The sequence below is a fragment of the Zonotrichia leucophrys genome, chromosome 3 (genome assembly GCF_028769735.1).
Source record: "Zonotrichia leucophrys gambelii isolate GWCS_2022_RI chromosome 3, RI_Zleu_2.0, whole genome shotgun sequence".
In the NCBI taxonomy this organism is placed as follows: Eukaryota; Metazoa; Chordata; class Aves; order Passeriformes; family Passerellidae; genus Zonotrichia; species Zonotrichia leucophrys.
In genome coordinates this window covers 83,787,744-83,806,251 of record NC_088172.1, presented here as the reverse complement: position 1 = coordinate 83,806,251, position 18,508 = coordinate 83,787,744, and the positions used below count along the sequence as shown (strand labels likewise).

Genomic DNA, 18,508 nt, shown 5'->3' with positions numbered 1-18,508 from the left:
TATGCTCTGGGAAGAAATTAGAAATGATGCAATCTCATTTCCCCCTAGTATCCAAATGATGCTGTTTGTTATGCAAAGTCACAAGTTTGTAGATACCACGTGTCCCTTGTCCTTAAGCTGTATGATACAATCTTTACTGCTCTGACAGCAGCACATGATTTTTGCCTGCTGCACATTTCTTACGCTGGCTGTGACACAGCATCTCTGCTGCTCTGGGCCCAGCCCAGGCAGCCGTAGCTGCATCCTCCACCCCTGTTCCATGGCGAGGGTGAGGGACACATGTGATGTGCAGCTCTGTTAGTTCTGCTCTAGGAGTGGTGTGTGCTTGCTAATGCTAAAGAATTGGGCTTGCTCCCCTGAAGATCCATGGGAAGAGTTTGAGGCAGGATAAAAAAAGACCTGCTGGTCTCAATAACCAGAGCTGTCATCACCCAGCATGAGGGAGGCTGTGGTCTCAAACGAGGAGGGCAATTCCTCCTTCTCCTTCTCCTTCTCCTTCTCCTTCTCCTTCTCCTTCTCCTTCTCCTTCTCCTTCTCCTTCTCCTTCTCCTTCTCCTTCTCCTTCTCCTTCTCCTTCTCCTTCTCCTTCTCCTTCTCCTTCTCCTTCTCCTTCTCCTTCTCCTTCTCCTTCTCCTTCTCCTTCTCCTTCTCCTTCTCCTTCTCCTTCTCCTTCTCCTTCTCCTTCTCCTTCTCCTTCTCCTTCTCCTCCTTCTCCTCCTTCTCCTTCTCTCCCTCTTCCCTTCTCTCTCATGGGAGAACAAGCAGGTTTGGTGAGCAGCAGGTCTTCCCACCATACTGAGCCTAGTTCTCCTTTTACTCAGGGGGGAATAAATTTGGAATAAACCTTCTGAGTGCTGTATTTGTATGATGACTGTGGGGAAAGATATTAATATATTTAAATCCCATTTGTGCACTACACAAACCCAAGCACCCTGGGGGATTTGACTGACCCAGACATGGGAAAGTGCAGTGGGCAGCAGCCTCTCCTGTTACCAAGTCTGCACTAGAGCTGCCTGGGCAGAGGTTTCCCCTCAGCTTCCTCTGTGCAATGAGGGAACACCTTCAGTGTGGGAATGTGTCTGGCAGTGCTGTGGGAGTATGTCTGGCTGTTGGTCTCTGACCTTCTGCCACTGTTTCCCAGAAGAGGACGTGTGCATCACTGGTGAGACTGGGGAGGTAGAACTGATGTGCTGGCCTTTGGAAAGAGGTGGGAGGTGGTCTCAGCTTGGCAAGATCCGAGTTACAGGAGAGGCTGGGATGCAGTGGGAGTGAATATGTAGCTGTGCAGGGCAGTGAATGGTGGGGGGAAACATTTCAGTGACTTGCTCCACGTTCATGCAAGGAGGTGAACACTCCTTAGCCAGTTAGTCCTGGCCAGATAAATGTCTGTGAGTGCAACTTATCTACAGGAATTCTGGAAGCTGATGGACGGTTTTGGTTAAGCAAAGTACTAAATATAACAGTAGGATTCAGTAGATAGAGTAGTTTTGGTAAGATGGGTGTCTAGACACCTGTGATTGTTAGTGTTAAAAGGACTGAGGTTATTTAGAAAGACATTTTCTGATTCTTCTGTGATAGTTTGTTTTCTGAATGGAGGAAAGTCCTGGTTTCAGTGACTGAGTGAAATCCATTCTTGTATTTTGGAAGGAGCTAAAATGTTTTTCTTGTTGCTTTTAAGTGGCCATGTCTACTTTAAAGTGATAACCCAAACTGGATCTGACATTTGAGTGTGTAGATGCTGACGTGGGTATACTGCAATGAGCAGAACTAACCTGGGGAAAATGCAGGCTAGAAAATAGGAAGTGATGCACTTCACAAAGTAATCCATGCTGCAGAAGGCTGTCCTACTCATGCAAAAGTAATTGTGCTGCCTTTGTGATGTTACAGCTCTTACTGGTGTTTCTGCAGCACATTGTGCTCTGTGCTGCACCTCTGCATATTTCCTCTGCATATTTCCTTGGTCTTGTTCAGACTGTGCCAAATTCAGCAATTCAGCACAAGCCAGAAGCCTAGGTCTTATATGAGCCTGCTCTCTCTAGTTGTAGCTCATAAGAAGGGCCAGTGATGCTTACAGCTTCTTCTTGAGCCAGGCAATGCTGCTAACACAGTTGCCATTGTGACAGAAACTGATTTCCAGGTAAGGGAGTTCACTGAGTCCTTTCAAGTCACCAAATAGTTTTGTTACTGCTGCCATTACCTATGTTTTGATAACTGCTGCCATTATGTCCATTGCATCCCTGTCTTTGAAGAGAATTTAGCAGTGGGTTTCTTTATGGTGTTCCCTTGGCCATCTCCTTTCCTGGCCTTGCTGACCCACTTGTGAGTCCCCAGGAGTCTCTGCTCTGTGATACTCAGAGTTCACTGGAGCATCCCTCGTGCTTGTTGTGTAACAAAGCCACAGCTGTTTCCTGGTCTCTGGGACCCTGTGTCCCTGCAGATGCAATGGCAGTATTTGCCTCAGTGGATGTTATTCAGTATTTTCTTACGTTAGGAAAGATGACCAGGTTATGAGCTGTCCCCAAGCAGCACATTGTCAGGGATGTCACTGCAGTTGAGTGTAAATGATAGCAATGAGGACAGCCCTTCTACTCCTGGGCTGTCTGTCAGGGCAAGCTGTGCACTGCAGTTATAAGCAGGAGTCCTTATTTTATGCTGTGTCTTGCCAGCATTCACACAGGCAAAACAGTGTTGTCACAGACACTTCTGAAGAAATGAGATGTGTTTGTCAGCTGTGTAAAGCCTGGATCAAAGAAAGGTCAAGATGCATGAAGTTGGAATTAGCTAGAAGGGAGAGACACTTAAGAAACAATGGGATCATCAACATCTCTGACTTGTTCTGTGGTTTGATAGCTGTGCAAAATTTTTCCTTTAAAGCTTTATGGGTACATAATGATCTCTCAGCATGCTTTTCTAACTCACAACTAACTAAACCCAGCCTGGACTCACATGAAACATTGTCCCTCTACATGCTAGAGAGGCTCACCCAGTGCTGACTAGTAGGGGTGCATAAAATACAACAGCCAAGCCATACTGACTTAAAAACTCACATGGTGAGGGTGTTGATATCTATTTGCTGTGGTGCCTTGATGATCAGAACAGTCATTAGAGAGCTGAAATAATGGCTGAGCGTTCCCTGCCCTAAGGTAGCCTTATCTTCTAGGAGAATGTCCAAACTGCTGCTGGGGGAGAGAAATGTGTGCATGTTCTCTATGCATCCTTTGGAAACTGCCAGTCCAAAAAACCTGAGCTTTGCTGGGCCAAAACATAAGTGGGAAGATGATTCTTCAGCTCCTGCAATACTGGCAAAGAATTGAGTATTAACTGTGAGAACTGGATTTATGTTAAAATATTAGGTACTGTAACAAACATGGGAAAGTGGGAAAAAACAGCCTTAAAATATCCCCCTTTTTCATTGTTTTCTCTGGTTTAACTTGGTCATATTTCTATTTGCTGTGCTAAAGTTTTTCAGTTCTCCTCTCCAACACTGCTCACAGAGCTTCCATCTCCCAAGTTCTCGATAGCTGGGCATCTAGGGACTAGACTCTTGCAGTCTCAACTTTTGGAGCTTAAATCCCTTGTGGATTTAGGGCTTTGTTTTCACTTGTAAATAGGAGATAAGAGCATTGTTGTAACTCACAGAAGCCTTGCAAGGCTAGATAAAAGTAGTATTATCACAGTGATGGTTATCAGAAATGTGTCCTATATAGCCTTCAATGAAAAAAACTCCAAGAGATTATTTATCTGAAAACAATAAGGTTTAAGTGTGAAAGGGAGGCAAATTCTTAACAGGAACTCTTTAGGAAGTGGAGAGAAGGGAAAGTTACCTTTTGAGAAGGGAAGGCAGTCAGAAGAAATTCTTAAGCAATTCATGCATGTAATAACACTATTCAGATCAGGGCAGGACCTCACCTAACATTTGTATTTGCCTCTTTTTTTTTGTCATTTTCTGTACTTCCTGATGAAATTTTAAAATATCCTAACACAGTCTAATGTAGTGTTTATAACAGACACTCAAAAGCTCTTGCTTTAGCAGTGAGAAATGACTTGGCTTATTCATAGGAAGGGGTAAAAGAGTTGTATTGTTTTGGGGAGAAAGTGCTTCAAGCTTCTCTCCCTTCAAGCTTCTAAGCAAAACCCATGGTATTTAAAAGAGGCGGTGGGAAAAAAAGCAGCTAAAATATCCTGAAGTTTATATTACTGGTGTATTTCATTCTAAAGAGTGTGTAAAAGTACACTTGATCATGCTTGTGAAATTGGGCAGTGGATTTAGCTAACTACAGGACTGCTTTATTTAAACCCACTTGAAGTTTGGGGTGAAAGAGGGAATTAAAGGGGGAATTAAAACAAACTAAACTCTGCAATTAATAGGTAAAATGTCATTTGTTTGGAGGAAGCATTAATGAGCTGTATGAATATGTGAGCAGCTGGGAGTTGATACTGAAAAGTAGGCAGTGTGTTGGACTCCCGTAAGGGCTCTCCTTAAAAATGAGTGCCTCTTGATCTCATGTGAGTGCCCAGCCTTTCTTCCAAAGGCCAGAGGGTCCTTGCAGCTGTGCCAGGAGCCACCATCTCCTGCTGCCTGCCAGTGCCCAGGGAGCAGCACTGCTGTCTGCCTTGGCACACGTGTAGGTTTGAGTTGGCAAGCATAAAGTTGTGGCACGCACAGCCCCAGCAAGAACGGAGGCGTGAATCCTGCTTGGTTGTTTTGGGTTTTTTTGTACTGATTGAAACTGCTTCTGGCTTGTATTGCAAACAGGAGTTCCTTCTACTGGTGTAATTGCTAGCCCTTAGTTTGGAGTGCTGTGCACGAGTGTTTGAGCTTGTGTGGCCAGCAGTGAGGGCGGTGTTGAGAGGAGCCCCTGTGCCTGCATTCAGGGAGCAGAAGTATTGCTCATGGGTTGGTTTGGCCCCCGTCAGAGGCTTCACCTTCAAACTCAGTGTCATGTGGATCAGAGCACGTGGCATAGAGGGAAACAGTTTGGTGGATCTGTCCTCAGTCAAGAGATGAATTTTACCTGCTTAACCATCATGTGTTTTATTTATGCTCTGTCTGAGTAATTACCACTCCTTTAAAAATAAAAAAAAACCTTAAAATAAAAACCAGGAATAATCCTGTTGACTGCAGTGGGAATGATATCTGGGAAAATTGTGCAGGGGATGAAGCAATTGGGATTGGGTTCTGAAATGAGTATTTCCCCTAATGCAACCATAGCTTTAACTAATGTCTAAATGATGTGTTTTTTCAAACAGATACTAATTTTGTCCTGGGTAATGCCCAGATCGTGGATTGGCCCATTGTCTACAGCAATGATGGATTTTGCAAGTTATCAGGATATCACAGAGCAGAAGTTATGCAAAAAAGCAGCACCTGCAGGTATTTTAGAACAGATTTATTTTCTGTTAAATATCTTGTACTGTTGTGCCTGTTGCTTGAGGAGAAAAGTAATCTGTTTATTCCAGTTTTGTCTTTTGTCTCCTGGGGCTACATCTGTCAAATATGCTTTCCAGGTGAAACAAAATCAAAGAAGAGCCATTTCTAAATGGGTCCTTTTTACACAGTAAACAAATGTCTTTGTGTCTTTGTCTGGTATCTGACTGGAATTTCTCCCTTCATTTGCAGTTTTATGTATGGAGAGCTGACAGACAAAGATACAATCGACAAAGTCCGGCAAACATTTGAGAACTATGAGATGAACTCCTTTGAAATCCTGATGTACAAGAAGAACAGTAAGTAGTCAATTGGTTTGTTCATTAATGTAGGTGTGTAAAGGTGTTCTTAATTGTACTGTACACTGCAATTCTGTCACCCTGGAGGACAGTGCTTTATCTGGGGCTAAGTAAGCTCCAGTTCTGCCACTTGATCTGAAAGGGAGAAATGAGAACATTAGAGATGAAAGTCACTCAGGGAGGGAGAGGAAGCTTTCTAATTTGTTCTGACATTTAGAGTAATCTATGTGTGATGCTTTAAGACAACACTGAAGGTTCCATCAACAATGGTAGTACACAAGCTAGGTTTAGGCAAGTTTCCACTGCAGAGAACGTACTTTCTCAGTTTTTGACAACTTGATGTAGCAAAGACAGCATATAGTAATTTTGGAATAAAAAGAACCTGTCTTTTGTTTTAGAACCTGAACTACTACTGATGTTTTCAGATGAAACATCTTTTGTTTTGGACAAAAAAGCCTTAATTGGCACGTGATTTTTTTTTTTCCTAGGAAATTCAGTCTGTCTGTAACTGCACATATCAGCAGATGAACTTGCCCCAAACACTTGACTCTGTGTCTCACCTAGTGTGGACTATGTCATGCAGTTATTTTCATCTATTAATGAAGATGAGAATACTTAATCTACTTAATCTGTGTCACCTGAAGTGTGAATACACTGAGGTCTTCAGCCTAGGCAGATGTTAAGCTGAAAAAAATGCATTCTGTAACTTATTTAGCTCTTAACAGGTTTGCCTTCTAACAGTGAAGCTGGTACTGCCTGTATGCACAGTCTGTGTGGCTCTGCTTTGTGCTGCTTTCCTCCTAGGGCTGCCTGCCTCTGATATTTACCTATTTCCTAAATGCTGATTTCTGTTCCTAGCTCAGTTTGTGGCCATGGGGACCATATGCAGCTCGCATCTATGCATCCAAACCCAAGTAAATAAGCTGCAGTGCTTGGAGAGCCTGGAATTCTCTCTTAGTTATCAGTGTTTTGGCGCCGGGAGACGATGCAGCCACTCTTGTGTCACGCTGCAGCATGTGGCCTGCAGTGGAGCCTGGGGCCTCTCTGAGTGTTTTGTGCAGATTTAGAGCGAGGTACCCGTGGAGTGTTTCCTGCCCTGCTGTGCACTGCTCCTGTGCAGGAGGGGTGGCCTGGAATGAACCCCAGCTGTGCAGTAGCTGTGCTGTGTGACGTGAGGGACGGAGCTGCCTCGGCTCTGCTCTGCACACGGAGGGTCACAGGCATGGGAAAAAGGGAAGCACAGAGCTTGCTTTCAAGTTTAACAAACTGCAGAGCACCTAGTGTTTGTTAGATTTGCAGCTTTAGAGATACATTAACTACTGTTACAGAGACTGACTAATAACACTAGAGAGTTTTAACTGAAAAATTTCAAAAAGGGGACATCCTGGAACTTTTTCTCAATGTAAGGCACATCACAGAAAAACACTAGCCTGTTTACCAGTCACTTAGCACCCAGACTGCTTAGTGGCCTTTTCTTTGTGGTCAAGTTACCTCTGCCTGCAACTGTGGCAATGGTTCAGACAATGAACCTGCTTGGTTCTAACCTGCTCTCAGTTTGAAAGCTTGGGAAAGGACCCCGAATTTTGTTAGACATCTTTTTTCCTGCTCTTTGTTTCTCTCTGTTCTTTCCTCATTCTATTTTTCTTTTTCAAATTAGCCAGGAAAATAGATTTTTCTTGTTCTTTACCTGTCTACTGCCTCTTTATAAACTAACAGACATGACAAATAGCAGTTTTTTCCCCTACTTTTGAGTTGTTGGATAATTGGTACATTTTCCACAGTCTGCACATTTAATGTAATTCTGGCTGTTTTAACAGTACAGTCTCTAACCTTTTGGAGGAACAAAGGAAAACAAAATAGGAGTTTTGAGTTAATAATGATGTCTGTAGTGCAAGTCAATCTTGTACTTTTGGGAGCAGCTATTTTTTTCTTTCTCTGAGAAACAATTATTCCTTGGTCTTTCATGCCCAAGCAGATTGAGACATTTAATGATGTTACTAGAAGTGGTAGTTTTTTTTTTTTTTTTTTAACATAGCACTCTCCATGGTGGTGACCCAGTGTTAGTATTTACTTGGTTGCCTGATAAGAATACCCCATCCAGCTGTTGATAGGTAGATAGGTACAGTATATCCACAAACTTCATTCCAGTTCACAGTATTAACTCTAGAAACAACATACAATTCCCTGCCTTCATCATGTTTGCATTTATGGATGCTGCCTCTACCCTGGCCTTCCCTTCCTTTGTCCAGTCCTCCCCATATCCAAAAGTGACTACACTCCCTGTTTTCAGAACTTAAAATTAAGATGTGATAGAGATTTGATGATTCCTTGGGCCAGGCCCTTGATAACTTAGCAGATATGTAAAAATCATTGTTATTCTCTGGAAGAATTACTTCCCAGAAATACAGAGCTTCTTCAGGATAATTGGAAGCAATTAAAGCAAACAGGTGCATAGCCACCAGATTTTTGTCACTGCTGCTTTGATGCCATCCAGTTGCATTCAGTGGGGATTCATTGTCATACCTGAAAGGAGACAAAGTGAAAGCTTTCTTTAATCAGGACTGCCAAATGACAACAGACAGACTGACAGTAATTTCACATGAGAGCTTCATTTCCATTGTTTAATTAGATGTGAGCGCCCAGTGATGCTGGAAGTATTGTTTATTTTTATATGGGAAAATGAAAACATCACTAAATTTGAAGTCAGTGGAGATAAAGAAGCTTATTCCAAGGAAGGATACAGCTTATGTATTAGAAAATATTTTATATCTAGTCTTAGTCATATCTTACCTTACTTGAATGGATGTGTTTTAAACATTTAACTTCTTATGAGACTTTGACAGCCATTTGTTAAGTTTTTACAATTTATGGTCAGCCTCATGAGTTAAAAATGGCTGAATAAATTAAACTTTGATTTTATTTGTCTTGTATTTAGTCTACAGTGTAGGCCTGGCATACAAGCAGTGCAGAAGCAGGCTTGTTCTACATGCGCTTGCTTTCATTACTGATGAAGTATATTTTTGTAAGAATACAAAATTCACTTGCTTCTATCTGCCCCTGAAGAGGTGGTGTCCAATTGAAATCTAACCCCCTATTCCATGCAGTACTTGACCCACTTTAGTGGAAGAATATTTGGAGTGGGGTGAACTCATCAAAGGTGAAGTGCATCAAGAGTTAGAAAGAGTCTTCAAGTGTCCCCTGTCTGAGCAGAGGCATTCCCATTGCTTATGGTCTGCAGCTGTGCTGCTGAGAGAGTGTTAAGACACCTTTTTTTTTTGTGTCTCAGAAGTTCTCTACTGATAGGACCAGCAGAATGCTTGCCAGAATGCTGGCTTGGTTCTAGGTAACTATTTTGCATGCTGCAAAGCAGTAGCTCTTTGCTGAGTGGACATATTATGGTGAGAGTCCCAAAGGCTGGGATGCATTTTCAATTTGTGCTGGGCTTCACTTCGCTGTTTTCTGGGTGCTTGAATATTTAACAAATTTAATAGCATGAATATTTTTGTGTGTGGTTTTTTAATTTGATGGTCTGATTTTTAAAATTTTAATTTTAACGTGTATACAATATTTCCCTTCCTTCCTTCTCCCTTCTTCCCTCAGTGTATTAGAAAGCCTTCAGATGTCAGAGAATGACAAATCAGCCTAAAATAGTGATTTGGTAGATTCTATTTGCATTTGTCTTTGGGACAAGTGCTTTCTATAGAGGTTCAAAAGCAAACAACCCCATCCTAATTTGTAGGAAGCAGAATTCACTTCAGGGTGGTAGACCTGTGATTGCCCACCACCCCAGTTATGAGAAAAGAGTTTCTCACAACTCTTATTGGTTCAAACCATCTAAACCCATTTATACTGGTGTGTGCTGTGCCTGCAGTGTCTCCAGATGGAAACCTTTGCTAACCCATCTTGTTGCATAGGAACAGAAGCAGGAGAGAATGAGGGTGTTGGAGTCAAGTGACAGGTATCCTCCTCAACCTCTCACTGAAGTGCAGCTCCATTATTTGTCAAGCAGTATGCACACCTGCATCTCCTGTGAAACCCATCTGTGTGAGTTCAGTTACCTTCAGCAAGGTCAAATTAAATATTTTGGACTCATAAAACTGGTAATTCCCATTTATCATTGTCTTCAAATGTGTTGGCAAGAAAGGCCTGCTGTCATCTCCACAAATATGTACAGGATTCCCAGTAGTAATCCTTAAGTATTTTTCTTGCAGTAAATGGAAAGAAGATCTCAAAACTTTACTGTGTCTTCCTTATACTCATGTTCTGTTCTTCAGAGAGCTCAGAATCAGGCGAACTGTGCCAGCACTACTGCAGTACCAGACTCTGTGCTGAACCTTGTTTTCTGCCGTGCTGTTTCAGTGTCATAGGATAACCCTTGTGAACAGCAATTCCACCTTTGGGGACCAAAATTGATTTTCCTTATCTTAGCATGTAAAGATCTGACCTTTAGAAGCATTAGGTGCCACAGTATCCAAGCACCAGATAGAGAAGACACGAAGATAACAGCTTTAAAAGGGCTGGGAGTATATTTTAAAGGTTTACTCTTTAAAAGAGTGGTGAGCTGCAGGCTGAGTTGGTCTGTTCTCATTTGCTACACACTCTCTGCTCAAAGCTAGAGTCTATAGCAAAGAACTTTTGTTCTTTGTCTTGCATGGTCAAATGTCATGGGCTTCTCTGAACACCTGGTTAAAATCTGTGGGTACAATGGCTGGTTAAAATCTGTGTGAGTACAATGGCTTGCCTGGTTAAAATCTGTGTGGGTACAGTGGCTTGCCAAACTCTCTCTGATGACACTTCTTCTGTTGTTTGGCTACTTTGACATTGGGACAAACTGTTCAGTCAGTGTGGGATAGAGAGGAACAATCTCATACTGAGTCCCAGGAAGAAGTGAAACCCTAAAAGGGGTGGCTGTAATGGTCAGCCCTGCTGTTAATAGAACTTAATTCCTGCTGTCTGCATTGCTGCATGTAGGAATTGGTGGAGAAAGGGCACATTTCTGTTTCCATACTGCCAGACTGTTTCCCTTCAGGACAATAGGTGTCTGATGACTGTTTGACTGAGACACTACTAAGTAATGCAGAGGTTGTGCTGCTTAGAGGAAACTTGCCCCATTCATGGGTGACAGTGTAGATGCCAACTGAATTGTCAAAACATTTTTTTTTCAATTGTATTTTAAATTAATTTTGGTTTAATTAGTGAAAAGAAAAATTGTATATTCCAGTTTTATTCAAACTATGCTTTTTGTAGTTTTGAAAAACAGTTGGCCTCTTTGGTTAAGTGGCTCAAGGTATGGGCAAAGAGCACATTTAAACAGTGGTTTTTATTTTCATATGGCCTATTTTTGTTTGGCAGGTGGGAAAACTTATGGTATGCTCATGGAGAGGCTGGAATAGACCTTTAAGATCTCTTTCACTTTGATGATGTAAGAATTTCTGAAAGACTTCAACCAAAGTCAAATAGCATGGGAAAAGACAGTAGTATTTTTCTTTCAGATGGGAAAGTGAAAGGGATGCAGACATTTAGAATATGTTAGTCTGGAGAACACTTGGTATTTGAATGACAGCCCTTAAAATTGTCTTAGCTTTAAAGCAACACCATAAGAACTGTGCTTAGGCCATAAAAGCCTCTCAAGAGCTGCACCTGTTAATTCTGGATTGGCTATGTAACTTTGGTACCACGAGCCAGGCTGGTCCTATGGCTGCTATTGGGCATTCATTGTAGATTTTAATTTCTTCTCAGTAGTCCCCACTGCTTGTCCTGCAGCTTTGGAGGGGCATTCCCTTTTCTAGCATGATTGGTGCTATGCCACCAGACAAAGGCTGGACTCTGTCACTGCTGATTCCAAATCCAACAGAAGCCAATGTAGCTCATGAGTGTTTACGTTTTTGTTTGTGCACTGGTATTATCACTGAACTTTACCAGGGAGAGAGGTTGCCAGGACTAAAGACAAAATGTAAATGGAAGTAGATATATTGTTGGAAACACTGGTAAACACTTTCTGTGTGGCTGTGCATCAGTGCAGACTGGGAAGTTGCTCTTGTTTTGCTGTGAGAACTCTGGAACATGCTGCATTTTCACTGCCTGAATAACCACAGGCTGAATCTGAAAATCACATTTTTCATTAAAATGGTCTTTTTGTGCCTCTTGCTAGTCATGGTTGTCTGGCTGAGCAGGGATGTTGGCTTTGACACCAAGAGCATGAGGGCTGCCTGTAGGACGTTGAAATTCTGGTTTCCGACCTGATTTATAAGTAGTTTATACTTTAGGCTTTCCTGTTTAATAGTTAAATAAACTGTTTAAGAAGTAAAATTCTTCTGATAATTAAACCAGCATGCAGGACAAAAGCTGAGCATGGCCACTTCTTGGCTGAGCCATTTGGTGTGTTCCCATGTTTCAGATCCCTGTTCTGTTGTGAATGGGCTACTGGTTGAGAGCACTGTGGGAAGCCCATGTAACCCAGCACTGTGAGTTCTCACCTCATGACTGTGTTTTTATATTCACTTGTCTGCTGTTCACAAGAGACACCGACAAGATGTTAGGGAATGCACTGCAGGGAAAATACAATGTTGTAGAGACAGAATTTTCCATCTACTTATTTCTGCCTTTGTAGTGTTTCTGTGTAGCACACAAACTGGAAGATGATTTCTGCAGGCCCTGCATGCCACCTGATTTTGGACTTTGCTCTGATGGTGGCACTCTGGAAATTACAAGGATACCCCAATAGTGCATTTCATCAAACATAACTACTTTTGGCTGTCAAGAACATCTGGCTCTTTCTTTTAGCCGGTGGGGCATATCACTAAGTTATACACTTGGTTCTAGGTAAAAAAGTGTTTTGTCTTCCTTTTTCCTGTAAATAATACAACACATGAGTGGGAGTCAAGGGAGCCAGAAAGTAAAAACCCTGCTGATAAAAGCTCCTTGCCTTGCAGCTGCCTTCGACAGGTTATTGGGAAAAGTCCTCTTGCTGCATTCAGAACATGTTTGGAAATTCCTGCAACAACACACTATAGCATAACCATAAAAGAAGGTGACATAATTAATCTGACAAATAGCCAGAATAGGAGGGTGAATTGCATCCTTTCTGTGTTGAGTACAAAGCATCTTCAAAAGCACAGTACTATGTTTTTACAGCTATGAAAGGCAGAGAAGAAACTGAGTGTGTAATTCAGCCTCAGTGCTATGAAGGTTAATATTCTGAGCAGCCCATAGAAGAATAGCTGCAGCTTGAAGTAGTAAAACAATACAGAGTGGTTTGGGAGGGAAAAAAAATCCCTAATCAAAAAAAGTGCATGTAGATAAAGATTAAAAAGCAAGGCTGTTGATGGAGATCCTGGCTGATTAAAAAGTTGCAGTGTTAGTGAAGGGTGTTGAAGTGGGTAAAATGAAAAGCAGTTAGTCACCAAGGAGTCTCTGTTAAAGCAGGATATGGATTTGATCAGCCTCAGAATAGTTCACATGTGAAGTTGGGAAAAACAAGTAGGCAAGAAGAAATCGAGATTGGCAATTTTAGGAACTCTTGAGAAAGTGTAGTGTAAAGGGTGCTACTGTCTAGAAAATTGCTGTTGGCTGCTTTGTGGCAGTGTCTTCTAAGCTCATTAGCAAGTTAGTGATGATTTTACTGGCACAGTTACTTTACTTAACCTTCTTTCACACTTAGCATGTTTGTTTGTTCTTACTTTTTTGGAAGAAGTTGTTCAGGAATGTTAACTCTTTAAAAAAAAAATAAATTGACCCTTGAATACTTTCTGCCATGCAGACATATTTCAGAAATGGCCACCAGTGATTCCATCTGGATTTCTCTGCTTTTTGAGCAGAGGCCTCCATGCATCATAGGCCGTGCTGTTTATAGAAGTGGCTGTACATATGGCATGGAATCTCAGCCAGAGTTTGAAACTGCTTGTGTGTTATGCAGGCACAGTGGGAGCCTTAGCAATTGAACTTGGTTTATGGAAGTTGTCCATGGGCTTTGGAGATGCCCTACCTTTCTGTAGCCAGAAAAGATTGCTCAGCACTGAGGCTGGGAAACAGCCAGGTGAGGCACTGGTAATATAACTCTCTTATATTAGCATAGGTGGGAGAAAAGCTGCCTTTGCTTCCTTTTTTGGACAGTAGCTTGTAAGATACCTGAGGTTTTCTTGAGACCCTTTGACAGCCAGAAAACACAAGTTGCCCTTGTTACTAAAAATTATTGCATTAAATTTACCATGTCATGCTCATGTTAAAATACTGAGCAATTCAGGCGAAAGAGAATCTGATCACTAGCATAGAGAAGGGTCCTGTGACTGAGGAAGAAAAGGAATAGTCTTTAAGATCAGTGTTTCTAAAATAGGCTTTACCACATGAATGAAAAAGATTGTGTGGTGCTCTTTATTCTGGCTTTCCCAAAGGGTCACACTCCTGCTGATCTTAGTGTGGCCCCTGGTATGTAGATCCGTCTCACCAAACAAATCTCAAAAGGGACACAAAAAAAAATGTTGCTCACAGCAAGAAAGCCTGAATCTTCTCTCTTACTTCTTGCGCTTGCAAAGGCAGCAGTGAGTTTTCATCATCTCTGAGGGTGTAGGGACAGTCTGAAAACCCATGTACAAACTCCCTGAAGGCTGAGGTCTGGAGTGTCCCTACTGTGATGTACCTCAGAGCTGGAGAAGTCATCTTTTTATCTCTAAAGTTAAGATGCAGACTTAAAAATGGTGCCTTCAGGGAGGTCATGTTCTGGCATAGAGGAGCCAAGTGCTTTGTTCTGAGCCCTCCAATCAGCTTATACTCAAATATCACTAAAAGCAGTGTGAGTCCTGTGAAAAGAGTGGTAGACACTGCCTTGTTACATGGAACTTCATTAGGTCTTCTCAGCAGTGTCAGGAGAACTGCCAGCAATCTGGAAAGGCAGGGCTGACTGACACATTCTCTCCTCGAGGTGATCTGGTGGGTAGAGGTCAAGAAGAAATGGCAGCAGCAGCGTCTGAAGGGTCGTATTTTGGGGGCCATCTTTTTCTGTGATGTGCAGACTTTAATCTCTCAAGCAGTTTAATTAGCGGTTCATCTGCTGCAGTAATTAGAAAGGTGCAGTTCCATGCAGTACAACTTGATCCCATCCACAGCATCATGTGATCTGGTCCTAATGGCTTGTTCTCTCCTGAATTCAGGGGAGTCTTGCTTCACACTGGAGTGATTTGGAGCAGGCTCAAGCCAAGGCAAGCAGCTTGTGAAGGGTTTCCCTTGCATGGGGGGATTTGTAGGCTGGGCCAGAGCTCCTGGAGCCTAGCTCTGAAGCTAGACATAGGCTACTGTAGTAGTTAGGGCATGGTTTTTTTTAGGGCATTCCTTGTTGGCAGGGAATTATAAAGTTGACCAAACCGGTCATATTCCTGAGTTGAGACTCTGTGTTGTGCTCATGTCCTAGGCACAGCTGGCCCATTTTCAAATCCTTCAAGAGTCAGCAAGACACTGTTGTGTGCAGCATTTGGAAATATGTGGAACTCTTCTTTCAGGAGATCACAAAGCAGTTCTTAAGTTCAAGTGTTAACTTTGCAGGTGAAGTTCAGAAACAGGGTGATTCCTGGAAGATGAAAAAGCTAAGGAGAGACAGAGCAGAGAACTTAAACAACATACTTGTCAGCTGCTTTGTTATTTTTTCAAATAGGTGTTTGTAAAAAAAGCCAACATTAAAGTAACTTTTACAGATGGCTGATTTGAGATGTAAACATCTGAACTGGCCCATTTACTGTTCTGCCTGCCATTGACCAACTCTTTGATGTGTTTGTTTCCAGGAACACCTGTCTGGTTCTTTGTGAAAATTGCTCCAATTCGAAATGAGCAGGATAAAGTGGTTTTATTTCTTTGCACTTTCAATGACATAACGGCTTTCAAGCAGCCCATTGAGGATGATTCATGTAAAGGTTGGTCTTTTTCACAATTATATATTTATGTTGCTTTTGTTTGTTTGCCCTGGTCTTGAAAGAGCTGAAGTCCTTTAAATACCCAAGGCTAAGAATGAAATGTTAAAATAGCTTGTAGCTGTGCCACTGGGGATGGCATTTGTGCAAGAAATGGTTGCTGATTTCTTTAGTAAAATTGTTCTGGCCTGCTCTGGAAAGGGTCATTGCTAATGAAAGCCCCAAGTGCTTCAGAAAGACCAGTTTACATAGTAAATAGGTACTGTTCTTCCTTTAAAATACACTATTAACCCACTCTCCAGCATAGCCCTCAAGGATTCACAATGTTGCACAACAGCCCTTTACAAATTGTGTGTGAAACTGCATCAAAAACCTGAGGAATCAACCCTGGCTGAGTCTAGCAAAGATCAGAATAATTAAATTCTGCCTGATTCGGTGTTATTTGTCATTATTATGGGATTTCTTATGTTAAAGTCCTGTTCTAGTTTCTTTTAGCCTATGTGAGAGATTGCAATTATCTTAAGTGGAATCAGGTTTAAGCTGTCCTGGAGAGTGAACACCAGCACAGCAGTGTCCTGCTCTTAACCCTTTGCTGAGCTGCAGCCTGGAAACCTGGCAGCAAGCTCAGCTGTGACAGCAGCATAAACTTCCACCCAGGTTCAGAGCCTGTCAGAAACAGACCTTTTGTACCCTATGGAGGATTACAGAGACTTGCATCCTCTGGGGTGAAAAAGGATGTAAGTTCTCCTGTTGTTTGCATTTTTGTAGTATTTAATAATATTTGTAGTATTAAATTAAACAGGAAACTTACTGTGAAGATGAAGTGATTTACATTTGTTCTCAAAATGTTATTCTTTAAAAACATAGTTTCTCAAAGTGGAAACACCTGTTACCATGAAAAAGGAAGTACAACCTTGACAAACATACCCCCTTCCAGGCTATGTGGATAATTTTTTTCTCCTGTTAATGCTATTTGTTTGGTTCCTTATTGCTTTAACAACACTAAAAATCTTAGCTTGTCAGAAAGTTTGGGTCTGTTTTTTCCCTGCCTAATGGTGCTCACTGTATGCTGATGAGGAGTGACAGCACAGATAAATAAGCATGATGCAGTAAAGCTGGCTCTCATTTATTTGCTGGTAGTGAAGGCCCTTGCTTCATTTAGTTAGTTGATAAGCAGGATTCAGTCAGGAGTGCTAGCTGTGTCCTCTGCTTTCACAGGGGTTCCCTAATATGGTAGAGATAGGCAGTTTGTCCTTCACTTTCAACACAAAGAAACACTTTAGCTTTCTTTTTTTCAATACAATGTTGAAGAAAGGGAATCATAATTTTGTTTTTCTTTTAAAATCTCCTTTGTATCTTGAAATTATGCTGTTCTTGCAGTGAGCATGGTAATTCTCAGTGGTTGCACATCTGCAGCCGTATAGGCACTAAACCTACACATAAATGCATGGACTTGCAGAGGAGTTGATGATGGGCAGAATTTCTCCCTCAGGCCCACGAAAACTGGCAAAATAACCAACAGAGGTTGCAGACAGAAGAACTGAATGTATTATTTAGAGGCCACTGATTCACAGCTCTTCACTCTTTCCCTGACTGCTCTGTCTTTATGTACAGAAGGGCTTGTGCACTAAATGAGTCTTCCAAATATTATTTCTGGATTTCCTAAAATTATTAAAGTTTCAGAAGTTTCATGCTGGTAAAGAGTTCTCTGTCACTTTATACACAAATCAATCTTGGTATAAATGGAACTGCACTTTGTGTTTTCATTCTTAATTTATCCCTTTTTCTTCCATAATATACTTGCTGTAGGAATTTTGTTATGTGATATTGTATTAATCACTTGATGGCTAGATAAGCAACTTCTTGGAGGAGCTGATTTGTCAAACAGAATTTTACATGTGTGTCCATGTCTCTAATGTAAGATCTCATTGTGCAGTTGCATGCTGTGAGAGGGGGAAGAAAAGGCAGATATGAGGTGTTAGATAATAATCTGTACTGGGCTCTGGGATTCACAGAATGGAAAAATGTTTTTGGAAGATCTAAAAAGGTAAAATTGTACTAGCTTGTTCTGAGAACCATTTACACACATGAGCTTTGGAAAGGGCATGTTCTTTGTGCTGTGTGCAGTGTTACACAGGAACTCTGTAGCATGGTTTTGAAAGAGGACAATTTTCTTAGGAATGTTTCTCATATTCTCAACCCAAATGAACTCTCAATCTGAAAAACTAAAACTGTGAACTGAAAACTGATTGCTAAATCAATTCTTTTTCCTTTTTCCAGCTTCAGTCAGCTTAGCAAGTACTTTCCTTTTACTGTGTTTGTATGTGTAATCAGTTTCCTATGCTTATGAGTACTTAGTATGTAACAGGATGCCTGTAGATGCACATATGTTAATAAAATGTGCTCTTTGCACAGTTGCAGAACTTTATAGATGAAAGCATTTCAGATTTTCAGAATCAGTGCCTGTATGTCTATGTAAAGAAAACCATTAAATCGATCATGTTCTTGTACTACATAAGGAGCAACTGATCTGTCAGGCTAAGCCTGCTTAGCTGTGGTGTATCTTGGTTTTCTATCACCTGCTGGCAATTTCAAGCCTGATTGTTCAGCTGCAAATGATGCAGCTCCTTGAGTGAAAAGTGTAGAGCTGTAATGGCAGGTGTTTGACTATACAAAGATGAATAGGCATCTTTCCCCTGAAGGTGACTCAGAGGAATAGAAGGTCCCATTACCATTTTTCATGCTTACTTGTTTTTTTATTGATTACTAATGTCAGACATTGGAATAGATGAAACAAGTAAGTCACATAAAAAGTAGACTTCTCATTGTGGCCTTTTTTTAATTGATTCAGATAATTTAGAAATGTTTATTTTATGATTTCCATG

The 18,508-nt window shown here is 41.5% G+C and overlaps 1 protein-coding gene across 4 annotated transcripts in view; it reads left to right on the top strand.

The window, feature by feature from the left end:
- KCNH1 (potassium voltage-gated channel subfamily H member 1) overlaps positions 1-18,508 on the top strand; it is a 182,522-nt gene that overhangs the window by 6,104 nt on the left and 157,910 nt on the right. For all 4 annotated transcript variants that reach the window (XM_064709047.1, XM_064709046.1, XM_064709044.1 and 1 more), the window contains exons 2-4: positions 5,251-5,374; positions 5,621-5,727; positions 15,498-15,626. In XM_064709047.1, coding sequence (XP_064565117.1) covers positions 5,251-5,374; positions 5,621-5,727; positions 15,498-15,626 — 360 coding nt within the window. The remainder of the gene's footprint in view (positions 1-5,250; positions 5,375-5,620; positions 5,728-15,497; positions 15,627-18,508) is intronic.